General features: G+C 45.9%; 2 protein-coding genes across 2 annotated transcripts in view; both read left to right on the plus strand.

Annotated features, from left to right (window-relative positions):
* Positions 1-25,757, plus strand: part of LOC142251729 (uncharacterized) — a 45,435-nt gene that overhangs the window by 7,016 nt on the left and 12,662 nt on the right. Inside the window, 2 exon segments of the mRNA XM_075324785.1 lie at positions 439-1,315; positions 12,705-12,818. Of these exon segments, the coding sequence (XP_075180900.1) occupies positions 439-1,315; positions 12,705-12,818 (991 nt within the window).
* Positions 13,909-24,408, plus strand: LOC142250930 (THAP domain-containing protein 5-like). The gene is made up of 2 exons (XM_075323267.1): positions 13,909-13,981; positions 21,564-24,408. Exon 2 carries the CDS (start codon positions 21,583-21,585, stop codon positions 22,147-22,149), a length of 567 nt encoding a protein of 188 aa, XP_075179382.1. The 5' UTR covers positions 13,909-13,981; positions 21,564-21,582; the 3' UTR covers positions 22,150-24,408.

Raw genomic sequence — 25,757 nt, forward strand, 5'->3', positions numbered from 1 at the left:
GAGCACTCAAAACGTCCTTTTATTCAACAAAATGTATGACTAGGATATACTTAAGTACTCGTGACTAGTGATGAGCGAGCACTACCATGCTCGGGAGCTCAGTACTCATAACTAGTGATGAGCGGGCACTACCATGCTCGGGTGCTCAGTACTGGTAACTAGTGATGAGCGGGCACTACCATGCTCGGGTGCTCAGTACTCGTAACTAGTGATGAGCGGGCACTACCATGCTCGGGTGCTCAGTACTGGTAACTAGTGATGAGCGGGCACTACCATGCTCGGGTGATCTGTACTGGTAACTAGTGATGAGTGGACACTACCATTCTCGGGTGCTCAGTACTGGTAACTAGTGATGAGCGGACACTACCATGCTCTGGTGCTCAGTACTGGTAACTAGTGATACCAGGAAATAATGGTTTTGATTTTTCTCCTCTGCAGAAGTCATCCTGAGCCAAGAGTGCAGCTATCTCTCTCCATCTTCATATTGTAAAGAAGAATATGACGTCACTCAGAACTGTTATGAGGATTTCTCTCTGACCCCCAATCTACCTCCATTAATCCACAGCGATAATTTCCCACCAGATCTCGCTGTTCTAGAAGAACCTTCCAAAGATCAGTCACCCTTTCCATGGTCCGACGGTGGAAATGATTTCACAATGAAGTCTCATTTGTCTATGCAGAAGACAATCCAGAAAAACAATAGAAAATATTCATGTTCAGTATGTGGGAAGTGTTTTACAAACAAGCCAAACTTTGTGGAACATCAGAGAATTCACACAGGGGAGAAGCCATACTCATGTCTCGAATGTGGGAAATGCTTTACCTGGCGATCAAATCTGGGGGAACATCAGAAGGTGCACACGGGGGTGAAGCCACATTCCTGCCTGGTTTGTGGAAAATGTTTTGCCTCTAAATCACATCTTGTCGAACATCAGAGAATCCACACCGGGGAGAAACCATATTCATGTACAGAATGTGGGAAAAGTTTTGCAATTAGATCCAATCTTGTGGAACATCAGAAAACCCACAGAGGGGAACGGCCATTTTCTTGTTTGCAATGTGGCAAACGTTTTACACGGAAGCCAGATCTGGTGAGACATCAGAAGATTCACACCGGGGAGAAGCCGTACTCATGTTTGGAATGTGGGAAGTGTTTTTCCTTGAAATCCAATCTTGCTGAACATCAAAAAGTTCACACGGGGGAGCGGCCATATTCGTGTTCAGAATGTGGGAGAAGTTTTTCTAAAAAATCAAATTTAGTAGAACATCAAAAAGTTTACGCCGGGAGAAACCATTTTATTCTTCATACGTTATGAAATATTTTATACTAGGTTCAGAAGGCACCACAGTAACGGCAGCTGCAGGGTCCATCTAAAATATGTCCATAGACATAAAAAATTTCTATGTTGGATTGGTCAAAAATCAAGTATGTATAGAAGCCACTCGATGGTTCCTAGTCGGCAGGGGGGATCAGGCTTGATGGATTTCAACATTCCCAATACTTTTTTCTCTTGGAAGATGAGATGTTGCCGCAGGTTCTGGCAGCATAGTATTAAAATGTTTTTGGGGACCTCAGAGGTGAACGGTGTTCTTTAAATTCCAGATGTCATTGGTTGGGTTCATGTCTAGTGATCCCCACAATCAGTAGTAAAAAACGTCCCCTACATCTGCTATTTTAAGCGCTTCAGATGCTTATTCGACCCTATTAGAATGAACAGGAGAACTGACATAAAGACCTATGATAACTAAGGGACATGATATCCGGAGAGGTAACGTGGGACCTTTTGTCAACTCTGATTCAGGGTACCAAGGCCACGGGCAGGAAGAATCAGCCACCAGCTCAGCCATGTTTTACTCTAAAGGGTGCTTTACACGCTGCGACATCGCTAGCGATTGCTAGCAATGTCGCTGGTGAAAGCACCCGCCCCCGTCGGTTGTGCGTCACGGGAAAATCGCTGCCCGTGGCGCACAACATCGCTCTGAGCCGTCACACATACTTACCTGCCTAGCGACGTCGCTTTGACCGGCAAACCGCCTCCTTTCCAAGGGGGCGGTTCGTTCGGCGTCACAGCGGCCGCCCAATAGAAGCAGAGAGGCGGAGATAAGCGGGCCGAACATCCCGCCCACCTCCTTCCTTCCTCATTGCGGGCGGCGGCCTGACGGTGATGTTCTTCGTTCCTGCGGTGTCACACGTAGCGATGTGTGCTGCCGCAGGAACAACGAACAACCTGCGTCCTGCAACAGCAACGATAATTGGAATTTGAACGACGTGTCAACGATCAATGATAAGGTAAGTAATTTTGATTGTTAACGATCGTTCGTAGCTGTCACACGCAACGACGTCGCTAACGAGGCCGGATGTGCGTCACGAATTCCGTGACCCCAACGACATCTCGTTAGCAATGTCGCAGCGTGTAAAGCAGCCTTTAGCTTTGGCATTTGAGAGAAAACATACTTTGAAAAAAACAGCCAGAAACCTTGTGTCTCAGATGACTAGTCCAAGGCAGGTCCCCAGTGGCTTCCCCGCAGGCTTCGCAGGTCCCCACTGGCTTCTCCCTGGCCAGCTCCCCTAGACCGACAGGTCCGTCCATAAATACTCACATGGAGAAAGACCTATTAGTCATGGGGAGAGAGGCCGGGATTAGCCCATCTGGGACCGTCTTTCGACTATTCATTAGATGCGCATAGTCCCCGGCCGGTTTATAAAAGTATGTTTTCTTTGAAGCACAGCCGCAAATAAGTCAGTGCCTGATTCATGCTGCCCGCGGTTCTGGTCAGGTTCACATTATACTCTTGTAGCCCCTTGTACAGTAAATCAGATTAATCCTGCATTCAGACGGCCATTAAAGGGGTTGTCCAGTGAAAAAAAAAAATGATCACCTCCTCCCAGGAGTTGCCGGTCTGACTGCTGGGACCTGCACCCATTCTCCCAATGGACTGCTATTACGCTGGGGCATCTCAGCTTTTTAATGTGTTTTTATAAAAATATTTGCTGTGCAGATAAAAAAAAACAAATAAAGTGTAAAAAAAAAGCTCCAAAACCAGTATATAGGAATACACCGCGATATGGCATGACGGTAAGTACGGCACCGAGGTTCCTTATGGGATAAGCATCTTCTGGCTGACACTGACACTATCCCACTATAAAATAATCACCAAATGATGGCTGAGTCGGGGGCGCTGATAGCTGAATTATTTAAGTTATTGAATATGAGGGAACAGAGATATATGGGGGCAAAAGGGGAAGATGTTGGGGGGGGGGAGAGGATCCTCAGCTTCTCAGACTTCATAAATATCGACCATTGAAAAGGGCAGAGATGAAGAAGTGTAATGAAGCTCAAGCCATAAGGCCAAATTCAGACGTAAGTTTATCAGGGTCCGAGACTTCCGGACTGACCACGGGTCTCCTGACCTGAACTCATGGCCTCACATATATATCTACGAGGCAGCGGTCCGTCCTCGCTCAGACAATGTTACACGGACGTCTGAGCTCTCGCAGAGTCTTGTATTCGGAGTCGTCATACATCCCTGAGTTTTTGTTGTTGCACTGTTCTAGTTTTGTATTAATAAACGGACTCTATTGCCGCATGGTGTCTTCTGCTTTTACCAATGTTTTACACACAATAGCTGAGCTTGAGCCAACAGTGATGTCCCTCGATTCCCCCATACACATGAACGCTCATTTAGGTTGAGTGTTCAGGCATTTTCAATAGGGAGAGACGATAGAAAGCCGCTGCCATACTCCCTCTACCTAACCTTAGAACTGAAGTCTCGGATGTTAAAATGTTATTCTCTACTGGGGGAAGACCCTTACGGTATTAGTGTAGCATGTGTCCACCTCTACAAAATGAAACAAACAAAATAAATAAACATTAAAAATGTATAGGACCTCAGTCAGTCGCTGTATTTCTGTCAAACAAACTACCAGAAATTACCTCAGACAGTCGCTGTATTTCTGTCAAACTACCAGAAATTACCTCAGTCAGTCGCTGTATTTCTGTCAAACTACCAGAAATTACCTCAGTCAGTCGCTGTATTTCTGTCAAACTACCAGAAATTACCTCGGACAGTCGCTGTATTTGTCAAACAAACTACCAGAAATTACCTCAGTCAGTCGCTGTATTTGTCAAACAAACTACCAGAAATTACCTCAGTCAGTCGCTGTATTTCTGTCAAACTACCAGAAATTACCTCAGACAGTCGCTGTATTTGTCAAACAAACTACCAGAAATTACCTGTCAGTCGCTGTATTTGTCAAACAAACTACCAGAAATTACCTCAGACAGTCGCTGTATTTCTGTCAAACTACCAGAAATTACCTCAGACAGTCGCTGTATTTCTATCAAACAAACTACCAGAAATTACCTCGGACAGTCGCTGTATTTGTCAAACAAACTACCAGAAATTACCTCAGACAGTCGCTGTATTTCTGTCAAACAAACTACCAGAAATTACCTCAGACAGTCGCTGTATTTCTGTCAAACTACCAGAAATTACCTCAGACAGTCGCTGTATTTCTGTCAAACTACCAGAAATTACCTCGGACAGTCGCTGTATTTGTCAAACAAACTACCAGAAATTACCTCAGTCAGTCGCTGTATTTGTCAAACAAACTACCAGAAATTACCTCAGTCAGTCGCTGTATTTCTGTCAAACTACCAGAAATTACCTCAGACAGTCGCTGTATTTCTATCAAACAAACTACCAGAAATTACCTCGGACAGTCGCTGTATTTGTCAAACAAACTACCAGAAATTACCTCAGACAGTCGCTGTATTTCTATCAAACAAACTACCAGAAATTACCTCGGACAGTCGCTGTATTTCTATCAAACAAACTACCAGAAATTACCTCAGTCAGTCGCTGTATTTGTCAAACAAACTACCATAAATTACCTCAGTCAGTCGCTGTATTTCTATCAAACAAACTACCAGAAATTACCTCAGTCAGTCGCTGTATTTGTCAAACAAACTACCATAAATTACCTCAGTCAGTCGCTGTATTTCTATCAAACAAACTACCAGAAATTACCTCAGACAGTCGCTGTATTTCTATCAAACAAACTACCAGAAATTACCTCAGACATTCACTGTATTTCTATCAAACAAACTACCAGAAATTACCTCAGACATTCACTGTATTTCTATCAAACAAACTACCAGAAATTACCTCAGACAGTCGCTGTATTTCTATCAAACAAACTACCAGAAATTACCTCAGACAGTCGCTGTATTTCTATCAAACAAACTACCAGAAATTACCTCAGTCAGTCGCTGTATTTCTATCAAACAAACTACCAGAAATTACCTCAGTCAGTCGCTGTATTTGTCAAACAAACTACCAGAAATTACCTGTCAGTCGCTGTATTTGTCAAACAAACTACCAGAAATTACCTCAGTCAGTCGCTGTATTTGTCAAACAAACTACCAGAAATTACCTGTCAGTCGCTGTATTTGTCAAACAAACTACCAGAAATTACCTCAGACAGTCGCTGTATTTCTATCAAACAAACTACCAGAAATTACCTCAGTCAGTCGCTGTATTTGTCAAACAAACTACCAGAAATTACCTCAGACAGTCGCTGTATTTCTATCAAACAAACTACCAGAAATTACCTCAGTCAGTCGCTGTATTTCTGTCAAACAAACTACCAGAAATTACCTCAGTCAGTCGCTGTATTTCTGTCAAACAAACTACCAGAAATTACCTCAGTCAGTCGCTGTATTTCTGTCAAACTACCAGAAATTACCTCAGTCAGTCGCTGTATTTCTGTCAAACAAACTACCAGAAATTACCTCAGTCAGTCGCTGTATTTCTGTCAAACAAACTACCAGAAATTACCTCAGTCAGTCGCTGTATTTCTGTCAAACTACCAGAAATTACCTCAGACAGTCGCTGTATTTCTGTCAAACTACCAGAAATTACCTCAGACAGTCGCTGTATTTGTCAAACAAACTACCAGAAATTACCTCAGACAGTCGCTGTATTTCTGTCAAACAAACTACCAGAAATTACCTCAGTCAGTCGATGTATTTGTCAAACTACCAGAAAATATCTCAGACAGTCGCTGTATTTCTGTCAAACAAACAAAAGTAAATAATCAGTCAAACTGCATAGGGCCTCAGTCAGTCGCTGTATTTCTGTCAAACAAACTACCAGAAATTACCTCAGACAGTCGCTGTATTTCTATCAAACTACCAGAAATTACCTCAGTCAGTCGCTGTATTTCTATCAAACTACCAGAAATTACCTCAGTCAGTCGCTGTATTTCTATCAAACTACCAGAAATTACCTCAGTCAGTCGCTGTATTTCTATCAAACTACCAGAAATTACCTCAGTCAGTCGCTGTATTTCTATCAAACTACCAGAAATTACCTCAGTCAGTCGCTGTATTTCTATCAAACTACCAGAAATTACCTCAGTCAGTCGCTGTATTTCTATCAAACTACCAGAAATTACCTCAGTCAGTCGCTGTATTTCTATCAAACTACCAGAAATTACCTCAGACAGTCGATGTATTTGTCAAACTACCAGAAAATATCTCAGACAGTCGCTGTATTTCTATCAAACAAACTACCAGAAATTACCTCAGACAGTCGATGTATTTCTATCAAACAAACTACCAGAAATTACCTCAGACAGTCGCTGTATTTCTGTCAAACAAACTACCAGAAATTACCTCAGTCAATCGCTGTATTTCTGTCAAACAAACTACCAGAAATTACCTCAGACAGTCGATGTATTTCTATCAAACAAACTACCAGAAATTACCTCAGACAGTCGCTTTATTTCTGTCAAACAAACTACCAGAAATTACCTCAGACAGTCGATGTATTTCTATCAAACAAACTACCAGAAATTACCTCAGACAGTTTATGTATTTCTGTCAAACTACCAGAAATTACCTCAGACAGTCGCTGTATTTCTGTCAAACTACCAGAAATTACCTCAGTGAGTCGCTGTATTTCTGTCAAACAAAGTAAATTAACAGTCAAAATGCATAGGGCCTCAGTCAGTCGGAAAATTACCAGAAATTACCTCAGTCAGTTGATGTATTTCTGTCTGTTGATCCGTGGATTTTCGGAATGGTGTGGAAAAATACCGAATGGGAAACAAGACTTATGCATGTTCCACGTGCTTTGTTGGATTGAACAAACGTTGCGTCTGATAATTCAACGCCATATAGCACCCGGCAAATTGATCAGATCAGACCTATGGGCTGCTTATCGGAACATTGCCACATGGCAAGGTTTCAATTACATGCACGAAATGGTGAATCATCAACAAAATTTTATTGACCCTATCACGGGCGCAAACACGCAAAGGATCGAGTGCCACTGGAGGCACATTAAAACCAAAATAGTGCGATAAATGAAAGGCACATCGCCGAATTTATTGCCCGGTCACTTGGCTGAATATTGGTGGAAAAAGATACACAACTAATCCCCATTCAATGCCATGGTAGCATAAAGCCCACATTCAAGCTCATTCACAACAATGAATAAATACACATGACTACAGAATAAATTGGCAAATGGCCGTGTTGTTTTATTAATGGTTACATAACTTTATAATAAATAAGATAATCTCTTCAAATAAATAAATATACCAAAATACCAAGAATTACTCCAAAAAATCCAAATATACATAACATACCAAAAATCCACCCAATAAGAATTGGGTGATTTTTTCCCATCTAATAAAACAAACACGACAAAAAACACGACTAACAAAAAAGAGGGAGGGCGGGTGGGTGATTCTTCTTGCTTCACAGATGATTCTGACACAGCTGACCAAAACAGCTGTTATTTATACAAAAATTACTCCCGCTCAAAACCATCACTACCCAATCAGAATTTACAAATTTGGGCGCGCAACAGGCTGAACAAAACCAGTTCCAGCCTGTCCGCGTTACCAGCTGTAAAGCCAACGTTAACCCTTTAGGGTCAAACAAAATTAACCACCAAAACACCTACTACTATTCTAACAGAACTGAGCAACCTAAAGCATTAAAAAATACCCTAAGAGGGGGGGGGGGCTCATGCCACCATGTAATCTCCAGGTTTATATACCCTGTCGATTTTCCATGGTAGCATAAAGCCCACATTCAAGCTCATTCACAACAATGAATAAATACACATGACTACAGAATAAATTGGCAAATGGCCGTGTTGTTTTATTAATGGTTACATAACTTTATAATAAATAAGATAATCTCTTCAAATAAATAAATATACCAAAATACCAAGAATTACTCCAAAAAATCCAAATATACATAACATACCAAAAATCCACCCAATAAGAATTGGGTGATTTTTTCCCAACCGGCCTGAGAATCAAAGATGAGCAGGCCCCCCAAAAACAACACAGCCACTGCTCAATTGCATTCTGGATTCCCACATTATAAATATCTAAACCAACATCTGACAAATGTATCCCATCACTCCTATACAAACCTTGAATATAACCCTCTAAATCTATGTGTCTATAGGAAAAACCACCCATTTGCTGGAAACACCTGCTCATTGAGCGATTAACCCTTTTCCGAATTTTCTCCATAAAAACTAACTTTTTACTGCTCCAAATAAGTCGAGGAACAATTTCTGAAAAAATCAACGAAGAAGCTGGAAAAATTGACTGTATTAGAGAAAAATCCCTCTTCAATTGACCCAACAATTCTAACGTTTTAATCCTACCCAGATCATTTCCCCCTATGTGAAAAACCAATAAATCCGGATTCGGATAACGACCTATGAATTTTTTCACACTAGAAACCAAACTTTCAATTCTTAAACCTCTAATACCGAACCAAAAAACATTCACAGAGTCCAGATTAAAGGAAAGATTCTCAGAATAGTTTCTACTTGAAGCTCTCATCTGGGCCCAATGGATGAATGAATGCCCGAACAGCCAGATGACTAAAGGGCCTAGGATAGTTGAAGAAAAAATACATGCATTACAATAGGTTAGGACGTATATACAATCTGTACCTATTGGAAGTCCACCTTCCAATGCTGCGAATCTTTTTTACCCCCAACCCCGCACCCGCAGCCTCAGTTGCAGCCCCAATTCTAAAAGAATGAGACGAATAAGCCTTACCATCCAATTCAAGCCTCAACAAACATTTCTTTAAGACTGCAGAGAACTGGAACCAAGAAACTGACGAACCATCTTTGTGTAAAAATAAAACCCCTGAAATGTCCGGGCGAATGGAAATCCAATCAGATAAATTTTTGACTGGACAAACAGAACAACCCGGTATAGCTTTCAACTTTAAAGTCACACCTTTCCCGAGTTGATCTGTTTTTGATTTTTTAATAAAAATAAAAACAACCGATCGTTTTATGACTATATCCTCCCGTAATAAACCAGATGTGCTATTTTTACTACTAGAAACCACTTCACCCACTCTTAAAGCTGCAAAAAAGGAAACAACAAAAATAGCCCTAAACAAGATAAGCTCAAAACGATCAAAACATACATCAGAAAGAATATCCCATAATCTCCTTAATAACTCAAAAGAAATCGGCCGTCTCTTATCCGGCGCAAACGACAGCTTCCTCAAACCCTTTAAACACTGACCCACTGCAAAATTTTTTAACAAAGATTCCCTTCCATTCAACTTCAAAAAGAAAGAAACACCCGATAACAATTTATGAATAGCAGCATAGCCAAACCCATCCGCAACATAAGTATTAATAAAAAACAAAATTGGCTGCACCTCGCCAGAAAAAATCTCAAAACCATTGACACCACAAAATTGGACCCACTTCAACCACGCAGCAGAATAAGATTTCCAAGTAGATTCTGCTACAGAATTTCTGATATAAAATGGAATTAACTCCAAATTGCCCCCCATAACTGGGACGGGCAAAGTGTTGCCTGCAAATCTGCCCCTGGTAGGCATACCCGAAATTCCTCCAATCTCTGAAACGAGAGATGATCAACCGCACGGTTAGAATCAGACAAAGCAAAAGACGCCTTAAGAAAAATGTTATATTTAAGACAAAAGAAAACCAATTTCCTTAAAAGACTACACAATATTGGACACTTTGAAGAAAAACAATTTACCGTAAAAACCAAACCCTGACTATCAGAAAGCAACAAAATACGCCTATTGGCCAGCAATTCACCCCATAAAAAGACCGCTACAAGAACCAAAAATAGGTCAAGCACCACCTTCCTACCTAATATCCCTTTTTCCCTCCATTCCACAGGCCATCTCCCATAACACCAGTGAGAACGAAAAACAATACCATAACCAAAACCGCTCGCTACACTAAAGAACAAATTTACATCCCCAGATGAAACAAACTCACTCTGAACACAACAAAACCCATTAAAAGAATCCAAAAATTCAAACCAAACGCACAAGTCTGCCTTCACTTCTTTAGAAACTCTGATATGTGCATTTGCCGACGTCACCCCTTTTGTAGCATCATAAAGCCTCCTAGAAAAAACCCTACCCATTGGCATGATCTTCAAGGCGAAATTCAGACTACCTAACAGAGATTGAAACTCTCGTAAAGTAGCCTTCTCCCTACCCAACAAAACCACAATCAAACCCTTTAATTTGACAATTTTCTCCTGGGGAAGACTCAACTCCATTTTGTCCGAATCAATGACAATGCCCAAAAACTCTAACCTAGTACAAGCAAAAACTGTTTTATCTTCCGCCAACGGCACCCCAAAAAATTCCATAATTCGAATAAAATTAAACAAGAATTTTTCACAACTCCCCGACAGCCGATCCCCAACAAACAAAAAATCGTCCAGGTAGTGCAAAATCCCACCCTCTCCAACTGAATCCTGAACTACCCAATGTAAAAAAGTGGAAAAAGATTCAAAATAAAAACAAGAAAGAGAAAATCCCATGGGCAAGCATTTGTCAAAATAATAACCAAAATCAAAATAAAAACCCAAAGAATTAAAACCTGAAGGACAAATTGGCAGTAACCTGAAGGCAGATTTTATATCAGCCTTAGCCAGCAATGCACCCCTACCAGACCTCCTTAACAAATCCACAGCTAAATCAAAGGATGCATAACTGACTGAGGCTGCACTAGAATCAATTTCATCATTTAACGAACCACCCTTGGGATAGGATAAATGATGAATTACCCTGAATGAATTCGGTTCCTTTTTTGGGACAATCCCCAATGGTGAAATTCTAAAATTAACAAAAGGGGGAGACTGAAAAGGGCCTGCTACCCTACCCAACCCTTTTTCTTTATCAATGTGCAACCTAACAGCATCCAGTTGCACATTGATAGATTTGAGATTTCTAGTGACAGTACAACCTACACCTGAAAAAGAAGGAACATAGAAACCTTCCTTAAAACCATTACAAATGATTTCCGCTTTCCGTCGGTCTGGGAAGCGTCCTAGCCATGGAAGCATTCTTTCCAGGCTCACCGGCGTCGGGGCCTTTGAGAAAATGCTCCCTGCCTCCAGACGCCGATAAACCGGGCTGACCATGCTTCCTGAAGCACTTAAACAAGGGGTGCACCCCGCCACAAAATGAACATTCGTGCCGAAAACGGCAATTGTTCTGCCATTTGCACGAAGACTCATTGAAAGCAAAGCACACCCCACGTTTAACTGTTTTACTTGCTGGCTGTCTAGAAAAAGTGCTCCTCTGTGGCAGCATTAAATTCAGCCAAAGGCCTACATCTTTAATACCCCACTTTAACGAGGAATGCACAGACAACTTTTGTCTAAAAGATTCATCGTAATTAAGCCAGGCAAGCCCACCAAAATTACGATATGCCTCCAATATACTATCCTGGTGTTGAAATAACCCACTACACATATGAGGAAATTTTTCCCCAAGGACCACAGCATAAATACCAAAGGCTTGAAGCCAGGAATGAAAGGATCTAAAATTTTTCTTCCTCTCACTCTCTGCTTCCTGTTTAGCATCAGCCTTCTCGAGTTTATGCTGCGGCTCTCTAGCAACAGGGAGAAGGGAAAACACATCCACAAATTCTAACTTCCATATTTTCTCCTTAACGGACGCACTGATGTGAAATCCCAAAGGGGAGACCTCACACACCAGTGCCTCCTTTAAGTGCGGCTCAGCCACCCCAGGGATCCCATCCCGAGACAACCCAGGCATAGGACCCCCAGGTAGCCGTCCACTATGCGTAAAAAACTCAGACATTGTCTGCAAGACAACATCTTTCACCACATCCCTATCACAAATAAATGCGTTACAATTCTCACCAACACGATCAGTCCGTCTTCCCACGATATCTTCTCCAGACGCTCGTCCAGCAGGTTCTCTTCCATCTTCGGATCCCTCCGAAGCGCTCCAGGCCAGCAGCTCCACCGCATCCCCAGATAGGCTCTTTTGCAAGGGGAGCGGTAAAGCACACTGACCCGGCGCCGGCTCCGCCGCCATTGCAGAGGAGATCGCCGCTGCCGATGACGCTGACACAGCGCCGCCTGATGACACCGGCGGCCGAGGATGCTGGGAGTCGCGAGCTGATTCGCCGGCTTGATCACGCCGGCCCCGTCTCGGCTCTCGCGATGCTGCCGACCGACCGCCCACCGCGACTCCGCCCTCTCGCGATACTTCAGCCGGCTGTTTACTCCGGCCTCGGCTTCCGCGCGATGATGACTCCTTCCTTGCTCTTCCATCCGACCTCCTGGACGCCGCCGGCGGTAAGTCAGCTTCATCCCTTCTCCTCTTCTTCCTCAGGATCAGCCGATTCTCGCCGACGCCCTCCACCTGGAAGACTTCATCAGCCGCCGCTGGCTCCGCTGCCGACATCTCCGCTGGAACCGATTCAGGCGCCGACACCCCGGACTTCAGGCAAGACCGCAGCCACTCTTCCCCGCCTTCTTCGCCAGCTCTCCGGAGCAGCTGTTGAAGCAGGGAGTCCATCTGATTCTTCTTGCTTCACAGATGATTCTGACACAGCTGACCAAAACAGCTGTTATTTATACAAAAATTACTCCCGCTCAAAACCATCACTACCCAATCAGAATTTACAAATTTGGGCGCGCAACAGGCTGAACAAAACCAGTTCCAGCCTGTCCGCGTTACCAGCTGTAAAGCCAACGTTAACCCTTTAGGGTCAAACAAAATTAACCACCAAAACACCTACTACTATTCTAACAGAACTGAGCAACCTAAAGCATTAAAAAATACCCTAAGAGGGGGGGGCTCATGCCACCATGTAATCTCCAGGTTTATATACCCTGTCGATTTTCCATACCCTGTGGACGGCGCTTGATTGGAGCCAATTTCATCCTCCAACAGGACAATGACCCAAAGCAACCTCCAAATTATGCATGAACTATTTAGGGAAGAAGCCTGCAGCTGGTATCTATCTGTAATGGAGTGGTCGCCCAGTCACCAGATCTCAACCCTATTGAGCTGTTGTGGGAGCAGCTTGACCGTATGGTACCAAAAAGTGCCCATCAAGCCAATCCAACTTGTGGAGGGGGGAAGCATGGGGGGAAATATCTCCAGATTACCTCCGCAAATTACCAGCTAGAATGCCAAAGAGTCTGCAAAGGCGCATTCTGTGCCGAAAGCAAAGTCTGGAGGAGAAAATGATTATTTCATGTAAAAATCATTATTTCTAACCTCGTCACTGTCTGAACGATATTCTCTATTCATTATGCAACTCATCTGATAAATAAAAGTAGGATTTTTCATGGAAAAGACAAAATTATCTGGGTGACCCCAAACTTTTGGGCTGTAGTGTATAATAAGAGGTGGACAGAATGATCTGCTCCGAATCTAAATCAAAAATCAATAATTCACAGATCTGACAGCGGACATAATAACATAGAGGACCTATGATGATGTCACTGTCAGTCAGTCACATGATGTAGAGTGGGCAGGTCAGGAAGCTTTGTCACTCCGGCTTGTAACTCCTCCCCCTGCCTGATCACATGACTATGACATCATCACAGGTCCTTTTTTTTCTTTCTCGCTGCGCTCTGGAATCTCCTGGCATGTTCCCGGTCAGTGGACGCTTTCCTTCTCTTTTATATCATTGTAGAATGTTACAGTTATACATTTTGTTATTTAAATTGAACTCCTTTAAGGGAATCTGTCAGCAAGTAGGGTCTCGGTATAGATGGGAGAATAGATTTGCAGAGCCCAGGTCTAGTGGTCCATGGCCGCCGGACGAGAGCCGTGTGGACTAGCACCTACGTGTCGGCATCTCTTCTGGTTAGTAGAGCCATTGTCGGTGCAGGGCGGCTAATCAAAAGGCACATGCTGGCAGGGTCCGGCCAGCAGCCAAGGTCTTCCGTCATGGCCGCTTTATGAGGGTCTTGCTAATTGTTTCACTCGTCTCTATCTAACACTTCAGAGGAGATTAAACGTGCCCTGCCGAAAATGGAGCAAGAAATATAGAGAAAATGATGTTTTATTCACTCACTTGTCCCATGCAAGAAGGGAATTTTGTTACTTACCGTAAATTCCTTTTCTTCTAGCTCTTATTGGGAGACCCAGACGATTGGGGTATAGCTACTGCCCTCCGGAGGCCACACAAAGCACTACACTAAAAAGTGCAAGGCCCCTCCCCTTCTGGCTATACCCCCCCGTGGTATCACGGGTTCTCCAGTTTTAGTGCCAAAGCAAGAAGGAGGAAGCCAATAACTGGTTTAAACAAATTAACTCCGAATAACGTCGGAGAACTGAAAAACCGTTCAACATGAACAACATGTGTACCCGCAAACAACAAAACAATCCCGAAGGACAATAGGGCGGGTGCTGGGTCTCCCAATAAGAGCTAGAAGAAAAGGAATTTACGGTAAGTAACAAAATTCCCTTCTTCTTCAGCGCTCTATTGGGAGACCCAGACGATTGGGACGTCCAAAAGCTGTCCCTGGGTGGGTAAAGAGATACCTCATGTTAGAGCTGCAAAACAGCCCTCCCCTACGGGGGTGTCACTGCCGCCTGCAGGACTCTTCTACCTAAGCTGGCATCCGCCGAAGCATAGGTATGCACCTGATAATGCTTGGTGAAAGTGTGCAGACTCGACCAGGTAGCTGCCTGGCACACTTGTTGAGCCGAAGCCTGGTGTCGTAATGCCCAGGACGCACCCACGGCTCTGGTTGAGTGGGCTTTTAACCCTGAAGGAACCGGAAGCCCCGCAGAACGGTAGGCCTCTAGAATTGGTTCTTTGATCCATCGAGCCCGGGTGGCTTTAGAAGCCTGCAACCCCTTGCGCGGACCAGCGACAAGGACAAAAAGTGCATCGGAACGGCGCATGGGCGCCGTGCGGGAAATGTAGATTCTGAGTGCTCTCACCAGATCTAGCAAACGTAAGTCCTTTTCATACCGGTGAACCGGATGAGGACAAAAGGAAGGCAAGGATATATCCTGATTAAGATGAAAACGAGGATACGACCTTAGGGAGAAACTCCGGAATGGGGCGCAGCACTACCTTGTCCTGGTGGAACACCAGGAAGGGAGCCTTGGATGACAGAGCTGCCAGCTCCGACACTCGCCGAAGCGATGTGATCGCAACAAGAAACGCCACTTTCTGTGACAGGCGAGAAAAGGAAACTTCCTTCAGAGGCTCGAAAGGCGGCTTCTGGAGAGCAACTAGTACCCTGTTCAGATCCCATGGATCTAACGGCCGCCTGTACGGGGGCACAATATGACAGACCCCCTGCAGGAACGTGCGCACCTTAGGAAGACGTGCTAGACGCTTCTGAAAAAACACGGATAGTGCCGAGACTTGCCCTTTAAGGGAGCTGAGCGACAAGCCCTTTTCCAACCCCGATTGCAGGAAGGAAAGAAAGGTGGGCAATGCAAATGGCCAAGGGGATACTCTCTGTGCAGAGCACCAGGGTAAGAAAATCTTCCACGTTCTGTGGTAGATCTTAGCAGACGTTGACTTCCTAGCTTGTCTCATTGTGGCTACGACTCCTTGAGATAATCCTGCGGACGCTAGGATCCAGGACTCAAAGGCCACACAGTCAGGTTCAGGGCCGCAGAATTCTGATGGAAAAACGGCCCTTGGGACAGTAAGTCTGGTCGGTCTGGCAGTGACCACGGTCGACCGACCGTGAGATGCCACAGATCCGGATACCACGATCTCCTCGGCCAGTCCGGGGCGACGAGTATGACGCGGCTGCAATCGGATCTGATTTTTGCGCAGTACTCTGGGCAAGAGTGCCAGAGGTGGAAACACATATGTGAGCCGGAACTGCGACCAATCTTGCACTAAGGCGTCTGCCGCCAGAGCTCTGTGATCGCGCGATCGTGCCATAAATGCCGGGACCTTGTTGGTGTGCCGAGACGCCCTTAGGTCGACGTCCGGCACCCCCCAGCGGCAACAGATTTCCTGAAACACGTCCGGGTGAAGGGACCATTCCCCCGCGTCCATACCCTGGCGACTGAGGAAGTCTGCTTCCCAGTTTTCTACGCCCGGGATGTGAACTGCGGATATGGTGGATGCTGTGTCCTCCACCCACATGAGGATTCGCCGGACTTCCTGGAAGGCTTGCTGACTGCGCGTCCCTTCTTGGTGGTTGATGTATGCCACCGCTGTGGAGATGTCCGACTGGATTCGGATCTGCTCTCTTTCTAGCCACTTCTGGAAAACTAGTAGGGTAAGATACCCTGCCCCGATTTCCAGAACATTGATCTGAAGGGTGGACTCCTGCTGAGTCCACGTCCCCTGAGCCATGTGGCGGAGACAAACTGCTCCCCACCCTGACAGACTCGTATCTGTCGTGACCACTATGAGGTGGGAATAAGCCACTATTGCAGATAGTCCTCGGCCGTCTGGGAAAGGGAGACTTTCCTGTCCAGGGAGGTTGACTGCCCGTTCCATTGGCGGAGAATGTCCCATTGCAGTTGGCGCAGATGAAAATGCGCAAAGGGAACTGCCTCGATGGCTGCCACCATCTTCCTTAGGAAGTGTATGAGGCGCCTTAAGGGGTGCGACTGGCCTTGAAGGAGAGACTGCACCTCTGTCTGCAGTGAACGCTGCTTGTTCAGCGGAAGCTTCACTATTGCTGATAGAGTATGAAACTCCATGCCGAGATACGTTAGTGATTGAGTCGGAGACAGATTTGACCTTGCCAAATTGATGATCCACCCGAAAGTCTGGAGAGTCTCCAGCTTAACATTCAGGCTGCGTTGGCATGCCTCGAGGGAGGGTGCTTTGACGAGTAGATCGTCCAAGTACGGGATCACCGGGTGTCCCTGAGAGTGCAAGACTGCTACCACTGCTGCCATGACCTTGGTGAACACCCGTGGGGCTGTCGCCAGACTGAATGGCAGAGCTACGAACTGAAGCTGTTCGTCTCCTATCACAAAACGTAGAAAACGTTGGTGTTCCGTAGCAATTGGCACGTGGAGATAGTCATCTTTGATGTCTGTTGAGGCAAGGAAGTCTCCTCGAGACATTGAGGCAATGACGGAACGGAGGGATCCCATCCGGAACCGCCTGGCGTTCGCATGCTCGTTGAGCAGTTTCAGGACCAGAACAGGACGGAAGGAACCGTCCTTTTTTGGAGCCACAAAGAGATTGGAGTACAAACCCTCGCCCTCGTTCCTGAGGGGGACAGGGATCACCACTCCTTCTGCTCATAGAGCGTCCACCGCCTGCAGCAGGGCATCTGCTCGGTGGGGGGTGGGGCCGTTCTGAAGAATGGAGTCGGAAGACGAGAACAGAACACTGTCCTGTGCACGTGAGCACAATGTCCGTCACCCACCGGTCTGTGACCTGTGGCAGCTAAACGTCGCCAAAGGCGGGGGAGTCTGCCATCAACCGCGGATGCGGAGAGAGAGAGAGAGAGCTGAGAGTCCTGAGGAGGCCGCCTTGGTAGCGGTTCCTCCGACTGCCTTCCTTGGGCGTGATTGAGCCCGGCCGGAATCTGAGCCCGTCTGAGGTTTTGTAGCCCTTTTGCACGAGGACAATTTGGGAAGGACCGAAACCTCGACTGTACTTTTAGGACAGTATAAACAGGGTAAGTCGCAGTGCAGACATTGCGGGGTTACGGACGCCTCTGCGGTACAGATGTCCCTGTGCTCAAGGCCAGCTGCGCAAGAACAGCTGAAAAGGTTAGGTTGCCTATACGGCTGTGGATGCCGGAGCAACCGACACGCCGATAGCTTCCTAGACAGATTTCAACCAGAGTCCATCTGTCTGTGAATGGCATCTTTAAGTGAAGCCCCATCTCCAGTGCAACTATGGCTCTAGATGCAAGCCTGGAGATTGGAGAATCCACCTTTGGACCCTGGGTCCAGCGCTGACCACGTCAGGGGAAACGGGATAACGTGTATCCTAAAAAACGTTTGGAGAAGACGCTTATCTGGTAAGCGTGGTGTTCCTGGACTGCTTCTCTGAAGTCAGCGTGGCCAGAAAAATACTCAATATCTGTGTGAGATACTGAAAAAGGACTTCTCCTGTTCGTCTCCTATCTCCACTGGGGGAGCTGAGGGAGAAAGATCCAACCTTCCATTGATGGACGGTATAGGATCATTCCGTATGGCGTTACCACCCGGTGTATCCGGATTGAGAGCGATGTCAGGATCAAAGCCCTGAAGAGCTGCCTTTTGGTCAAGTAGATTGCCCATGGCCTGTCTGGACTGCAAGTCTCTATATTATGACTACTCCGTCCCTGTCCATGGACAGGGTTGACAGGTGGTTTCTTTGGCCACGACTAGTAGAGACCCCGGCAGACGAAGTGCTAGAGACCCCGGCAGACGACGTGCTACAGGGGAGCAGGCACACAATGGGACGGTGTCATGAACAGCATCCCATGTAGTAAAAACAGCACTGAAAATCTGTGTTGCTTTTTTTTTTTTTTTTTTCGCTGCCGACTAGCTATCTAGAAGTATATAGCCAAGATTGGTGACCGTACTGCAATGTATAGCATACAGGCATAAAGTACAAATGACCACTGCAGCACAAGCAATACAAGCAGCATAGAAGCCTGTGCCCTGGCACCCCTGCTCTTCTGCTGCTGTATACTAGTCATCTAGGGGAATATAGCCCAGAAGAGTGACCCTACAGTGCAATGTATAGCATACAAGCACAAGTACAAAAGAACACTGCAGCACATGCAATACAAGCAGCATAGAAGCCTGTGCCCTGGCACCCCAGCTCTTCTGCTGCTGTAGACTGGTCATCTAGGGGAATATGGCCCAGAAGAGTGACCATACAGTGTAATGTATAGCATACAAGCACAAGTACAAATGCACACTGCAGCCCATGCAATACAAGCAGCATAGAAAAAAACCTGTGCCCCAGCACCCTTGGTTTTCTGCTGCTGTAGTCTAGCCATTCCAGGAGAATATAGCTAAGACTAGCGACTGTACAGTGCAATGTATAGCATATAAGCATAAACACAAATGAACACCTCAGTCGTGCAATACAAGCAGCCTAGAAAGCCTGTGCCTTAGCACACCTGCTTTCCTGCTGCTGATGTGTCGCTCCCCAAGCGGGCATATAGCGACCTATGCAGTTAAAAACAACACATGTACACACTGAGTATATATATGTGTGGTCAGCACTATGTGTGCCGCTTACCGCCCGCCTATAAGCGGGTGTATGGTCGCCACCGTCCTGCCTGGTTGCCGAAAGTCCGAGCTCGGACTGCAGTAATGGCTGCCGGCTTCTTCCCCAGCTCGTGTGAGGAGGGGCGGGCCATGGGCGTGCCCCAAGGCAGAGCGGGAATCCGGCGTCCGACAGTGTGCAGTGAGAGGGCTGGAGCATGTAAATAAGGCTCCAGCCCTCGGCGCTGCTGATTGCTCAGCGCCTGTCCCCTTCCCTGAGTGACAGGGAGGGGGCGGGAACGAAGCGGCACTAGGCCGCAGAAGCCGGGGACTGGATTTATAAGCGCCGCCGCCGTAAAAGCGCGGTAGGCGCCCAGTCCCCGGCGAACTACAAGTCCCAGCCGCGCCGCCGCTCCCGGAGCGTCCGGCGCGGTAGTTCCCAAAACACAAAGTCACTCAGCAAAGCTGCAGTGACTGTAACCCATTACTGTCCCCGGCGCACTAGCACACCCAGCAAGTCTGGAGTGTGCTGTGTCCGTGTGACCGGGGACACAGAGTACCTGTAATGGTGCAGGGCCATGTCCCTGAACGGTACTCCAGCTCCGTATCCAGCAGGTTCAAATGGGTCTGTGGATGGAGCCCGGCGTCAGAGCTTTGAGGCCGGCAGGATCCCACTTCCTCAGAGCCCCCCAGGGGGATGTGGAAGGAAAGCAGCATGTGGGCTCCAGCCTCCGTACCAGCAATAGGTACCTCAACCTTACAACACCATCAACGGGTGAGAAGGGAGCATGCTGGGGGCCCTATATGGGCCCTCTTTTCTTCCATCCGAAATAGTCAGCAGCTACTGCTGACTAAAATCTGTGGAGCTATGCATGGATGTCTGACCTCCTTCGCACAAAGCTTGAAAACTGGAGAACCCGTGATACCACGGGGGGGTATAGCCAGAAGGGGAGGGGCCTTGCACTTTTTAGTGTAGTGCTTTGTGTGGCCTCCGGAGGGCAGTAGCTATACCCCAATCGTCTGGGTCTCCCAATAGAGCGCTGAAGAAATGAGCATTTAGGTGTCCAGTGGGCGGTCCTTCAGCAGGAAGGGTGACATAAGGGCGTGGTAAGGCCAGTGGGGCGATAGTGGTGACCCCCATAGAGGAATTGTCTCCTTTTTGGAATCCAGGAGCTTTCATCCTGCCTGGCTGTCTCCTGATCCACATTCACCAAACCCAGTCTGAGTATGCACAGTGCTGACCAGACCGGTGCCGGCTCTCCCGACATGAGCTCAACAGCCTTGAAGAAATATAAAGTTAGGTACAGAAATATTTGAGCACAACTGTTTACCAAAACATATTTAAGATCCAGTACTATAATCATTCCGGGCTTAAAGTGCTGACTCTCAGCGTTGAGGGTATTCACATACTAATTACAGGAAGGGTTTAGGAATTAAGACTCTTTAATGCGTAGCTCAGTCTTTCTCAAGGGACCAAAAGTAATTGCACAATTATCTCAAAAGCCACATGGGCTATTTCCTCATTAATCCATCAATTCAGCAGGTGAAAGGTCTGGAGCTGATTCCAGGTGCGGCATTTGCATTTGGAAGCTGTTGTTGTGAACCCAGAACATGCGATCAAAGGAGCTCTGAATGGAAGAGAAACAAACGATCATTAGGTTGAAAATTAAATCAATACTGTATAGTTCTCTCCTAATTTACCACTAGAAGTAACAGAAATTTCGAGCTCCCCCCTGAAGTCCTGAAAGAGGGTCAAATGACCCTTAATCCAAACTGTAATTAAGGCCATTACTGTTGCACCACAGGAGGTTGGAAAACAACAACCTCCTGTGGTGCGACAGTAATGGCCTTAATTACAGAATAAAAGACGGTGATTATAGGATGTTAGCTAAAATCCTTCAGGTCATTCGACCAGTCTATGGGTTCCAAAGGTAGAAATGTTAAATGACCCCTCTCTGGGACTTCTCGTGTTAAAGTTTATTTTTATTTCTATTGTTTATATATAGTGTTTTGGGTTTTTTTGTTTTGTTTTTCTTTGCATATAAAATATTATTTATTTCTCCTAATTTTTTTTATCAGGACGATCGCCATCAGAATAATGCCTAGCTGTCTGGTAAACCAGTGTCTTAGCAGAACTGGGAAAAAAGGCCAAAGTGAGCAGATAACGTTGCATCCTTTTCCCAAGGACATCACCAGAATAAAATTATGGCTGCAACAGACGGGACAAGTCTTCAAGGATCTGAACGCCGTGGCCCTAAGGATACTGAATGAGAACAAAAAAAACAGGTATCGCCTGTGCTCCTGCCACTTCAGTCCGGACTCCTACATTGTGAACATTTGCGGAAGAACTTTACGAGTCGACGCCATACCCTCTATTTTTCCAATCGTCGATGAAGGGGAATCTATTATCGAGGAAAACTTGAGAAAAGACCGTGCCAAGGCGAGGAAGAGACCTTTTGTCGCACCCGCTCCCAATACCACACTCAACATAATTGTAAAAGAGGAAGAAGACGACGACGAAGAAGACGACGAAGAAATACTTCAGGATATACAATTGACAAAAATTGGATTTTCCAACACGGCGACGCAGACGGATTACACGCTCTCCAATTCCATCCTTGTTTTGAAGGATCTGATGATCTGGAAGGACACTTTACGCCCTTAAGGAAAAAATTACTCAAAACTGTAAAAAATGAAGCTTAACTACTTCATATGATTCCCCTAAAAGAAAAAGTATTAGCACAGCCATTGACAATTATCGATGCAGCCCCCCGCGTCCTCCGCCGTCATGGTCCACATTGAAAACACTTTAGCTGAAGATGCGGAGGAGATGGATAATCTGAGAGTCCCGCATAGAGAAGAATCAGACATTTCTGGATCGGCAAAATTGTTTTGCCAAGTTTACGACAAAGTACGTTTTTGGGGTTTTTTTTCCAAAATTTTAAAGTTCCCGGTGATTTACTCAATTGTCCAAATTTGCAACCAAGTAAAAGTTTTGCTTTTTTAAATACAATCTCATAATATATTGCTAATACATAAATTATCTCAATAATTTACTGTATTTGCCCCCGACCAACATTTTGGTAGCCATTCACCTGGCAATCTCCTTTTAGTGACTTTGATAATGTTCTGAGCGCTCAATATTCCTGAAAAGTAAATTAACTTTTAAATATTTTAGAAGTCGTAAATATTCTGGAAAAAAATAAAAAAAATTATTGACACTGGTATTAACATGCTGAGGATCGGAGACGGAATCCAAAGCACGGCATAGCTGGTGACGTGGCTCAGAATGGGTTAAAAAAGAAGAAAGGAGCGATGTTTGTTTCACCAATCGTCAAGATCTCTACAGTTGTGTTTGTGTCTCTACGTTCCGCTCCGGAAGGAAATGCAAAGACCGTCCGTCCTCCGTGACATTTCCTAGCATGTCCTGTGCGCTGGATTGGAAAGAAAGGACGGGCACATACCTGACTGGAGTAGCTGGGGTGGTGTGCCAAGTATTGCGAGGGGTTTTAGGCCATTTTGAGCCTTTGGTTAAAAAAAAACACCCATTATCCCAAGCATGGAAAACTTAAAGGGGTTGTCTAGAACTTTAACACTGATGACCTATACATAGGATGGGTCATCAATGGCTGATCAGTTAAGGTGCGACACCCGGCACCCCCACCGATCGACTTTTTTCCCCAATGCCATTGACCTAAACTGCTCGGTTGCGGCACAGCTCCAACAAAGGAATAGTGGCAGCGACCAGGTACTGCACATACGCCCCCCCATTGATTTGAAAAGGAGGCGGGCGTTCAGTAACCAACTATATAGTTGTCGGAGCTGTGGACCATCGAAAAGAGCTGATTGACGGGGGTACCGGGGGTCGGACCCCTATCAAACAGATCCTAAGGCTTGTTCATCAATGTTAAAGGGATCCTGTCACCAGATTTGGGGCCTATGAGCTGCGGCCACCACCAGTGGGCTCTTATATACAGTATTCTAACATGCTGTATATAAGAGCCCAGGCCGCTTTGTAGAACGTAAAAATCACTTTATAATACCTAAACGGTTGCTGCAGTGGGGTTGGGTCATATGGGCGTCTCCATTGTCCGGTGTCGGCGCCTCCTCTTTCGGCCATCTTCGTCCTTTTTCTGAAGCCTGGGTGCATGACGCGTCCTACGTCATCCACACTCGTCAGCATTGAGGCCCTGCGCATGCGCACTACAATACCTTGATCTGCCCTACTCAGGACCTCAATGCCGGCGAGTGTGGATGACGTAGGACGCGTCATGCACACAGGCTTCAGAAGAAGGACGACAAAGATGGCCAGCACCGCAGAACGAACTCCACCGCAGCGACCTTTAGGTATTATAAAGTGATTTTTTTACGTTCTACACAGTGGCCTGGGCTCTTATATACAGCATGTTAGAATTCTGTATATAAGAGCCCAGTGGTGGTGCTGGCCGCAGCTATAGGCCCCAAATCTGGTGACATGTTCCCTTTAAAGTCCCGGATAACCCCTTTAATAAAGCCTGAGTTAGAAAAAAACCTTAATCTTTGCCTGATATAAAAACTGTGGGATCCCAAAAAAAAAAAAGAGGATTAGTAAGAACTCAAGCAAATTATTTGCATAGTGCCATACATCAAATAAAAAAAAACGCGATATGAACGAACAAATGGAAGCCATGTACAATTCAGTAGACACTTTACCCTTTGGCTCTTGCGGAGGCTTTTCGGGGTAAAGCTTGGTTCTGTGTGATTAGCTTGTCTGTACGGACTTCTGCAAAGTTTCATTTTTTTTCTTCATTCTGTTGATGTTTTAGGCGGTGTTCACACCTGTATGGGACGCTGCGTGGCGGAGGCAGCGCTTTATCATTGGGCGCCGGAGCCGATGTGATAACAGCTTTGTTCTTAATGTTTAACGACCTTTTATTTAATAAAGTATTTATATAAACATTTCTTTCTTGTACTTTTTGTTATAATTCACAGGAAAGCGAGTTGCAAATTCTGAGGTGACCCCTTCTGGCCGAAGTTCAGAGGTCCCCAACTCCAGTCCTCAAGGGCCACCAACAGTGCAGGTTTTTGGGATTTCCTTAGTATTGCACAGGTGTTAATGTAATTACCTGCCCAGGTGCTGGTTCCAACAGCAGTGCAATGCTAAGGAAATCCTGAAAACATGCACTGTTGGTGGGCCTTGAGGACTGGAGTTGGGGAAAAGGTTAAATGCTGACGTCCCTGGTGGTCTGGGGTGGTGAAAGAGGTGAAATAGTAACATGTCTGGAGTAATGAAAAGATTAAATATCGCTGAACGTGCTTCTCTGGTGGTCTGGGGTGGTGAAAGAGTTCAATATCGATGTCCCTGGTGGTCTGAGGTGGTGAAAGGGTTCGATTTCAATGTCCCTGGTGGTCTGGGGTGCTGGAAAGGTTCGATTTCAATGTCCCTGGTAATCTAGGGTGGTGAAAGGGTTTGATTTCAATGTCCCTGGTGGTCTAGAGTGGTGGAAGGGTTCAATATTGATGTCCCTGGTGGTCTGGGGTGGTGAAAGGGTTCAATATCGATGTCCCTGGTGGTCTGGGGTGCTGGAAAGGTTCGATTTCAATGTCCCTGGTAATCTAGGGTGGTGGAAGGGTTTGATTTCAATGTCCCTGGTGGTCTAGAGTGGTGGAAGGGTTCAATATTGATGTCCCTGGTGGTCTGGGGTGGTGAAAGGGTTCGATTTCAATGTCTCCGGTGGTCTGGGGTGGTGGAAGGGTTCAATATTGATGTCTCTGGTGGTCTGGGGTGGTGAAAGGGTTCAATATCGATGTCCCTGGTGGTCTGGGGTGCTGGAAAGGTTCGATTTCAATGTCCCTGGTAATCTAGGGTGGTGGAAGGGTTTGATTTCAATGTCCCTGGTGGTCTAGAGTGGTGGAAGGGTTCAATATTGATGTCCCTGGTGGTCTGGGGTGGTGAAAGGGTTCGATTTCAATGTCTCCGGTGGTCTGGGGTGGTGGAAGGGTTCAATATTGATGTCTCTGGTGGTCTGGGGTGGTGAAAGGGTTCAATATCAATGTCCCTGGTGGTCTGGGGTGCTGAAAAGGTTAAATGCTGACGTCCCTGGTGGTCTGGGGTGGTGAAAGAGGTGAAATAGTAACATGTCTGGTGTAGTGAAAATATTAAATATCGATGAACTTGCTTCTCTGGTGGTCTGGGGTGGTGAAAGGGTTCGATTTCAATGTCCCTGGTGGTCTGGGGTGGTGAAAGGGTTCGATTTCAATGTCCCTGGTGGTCTGGGGTGGTGAAAGGGTTCG

This window comes from Anomaloglossus baeobatrachus, chromosome 9 (genome assembly GCF_048569485.1).
Source record: "Anomaloglossus baeobatrachus isolate aAnoBae1 chromosome 9, aAnoBae1.hap1, whole genome shotgun sequence".
Classification (NCBI taxonomy): Eukaryota; Metazoa; Chordata; class Amphibia; order Anura; family Aromobatidae; genus Anomaloglossus; species Anomaloglossus baeobatrachus.

Bases quoted from the DNA above. Each gene is read 5' to 3' on its own strand.
- LOC142250930 (XM_075323267.1), top strand. From the start codon at position 21,583: ATGCCTAGCTGTCTGGTAAACCAGTGTCTTAGCAGAACTGGGAAAAAA.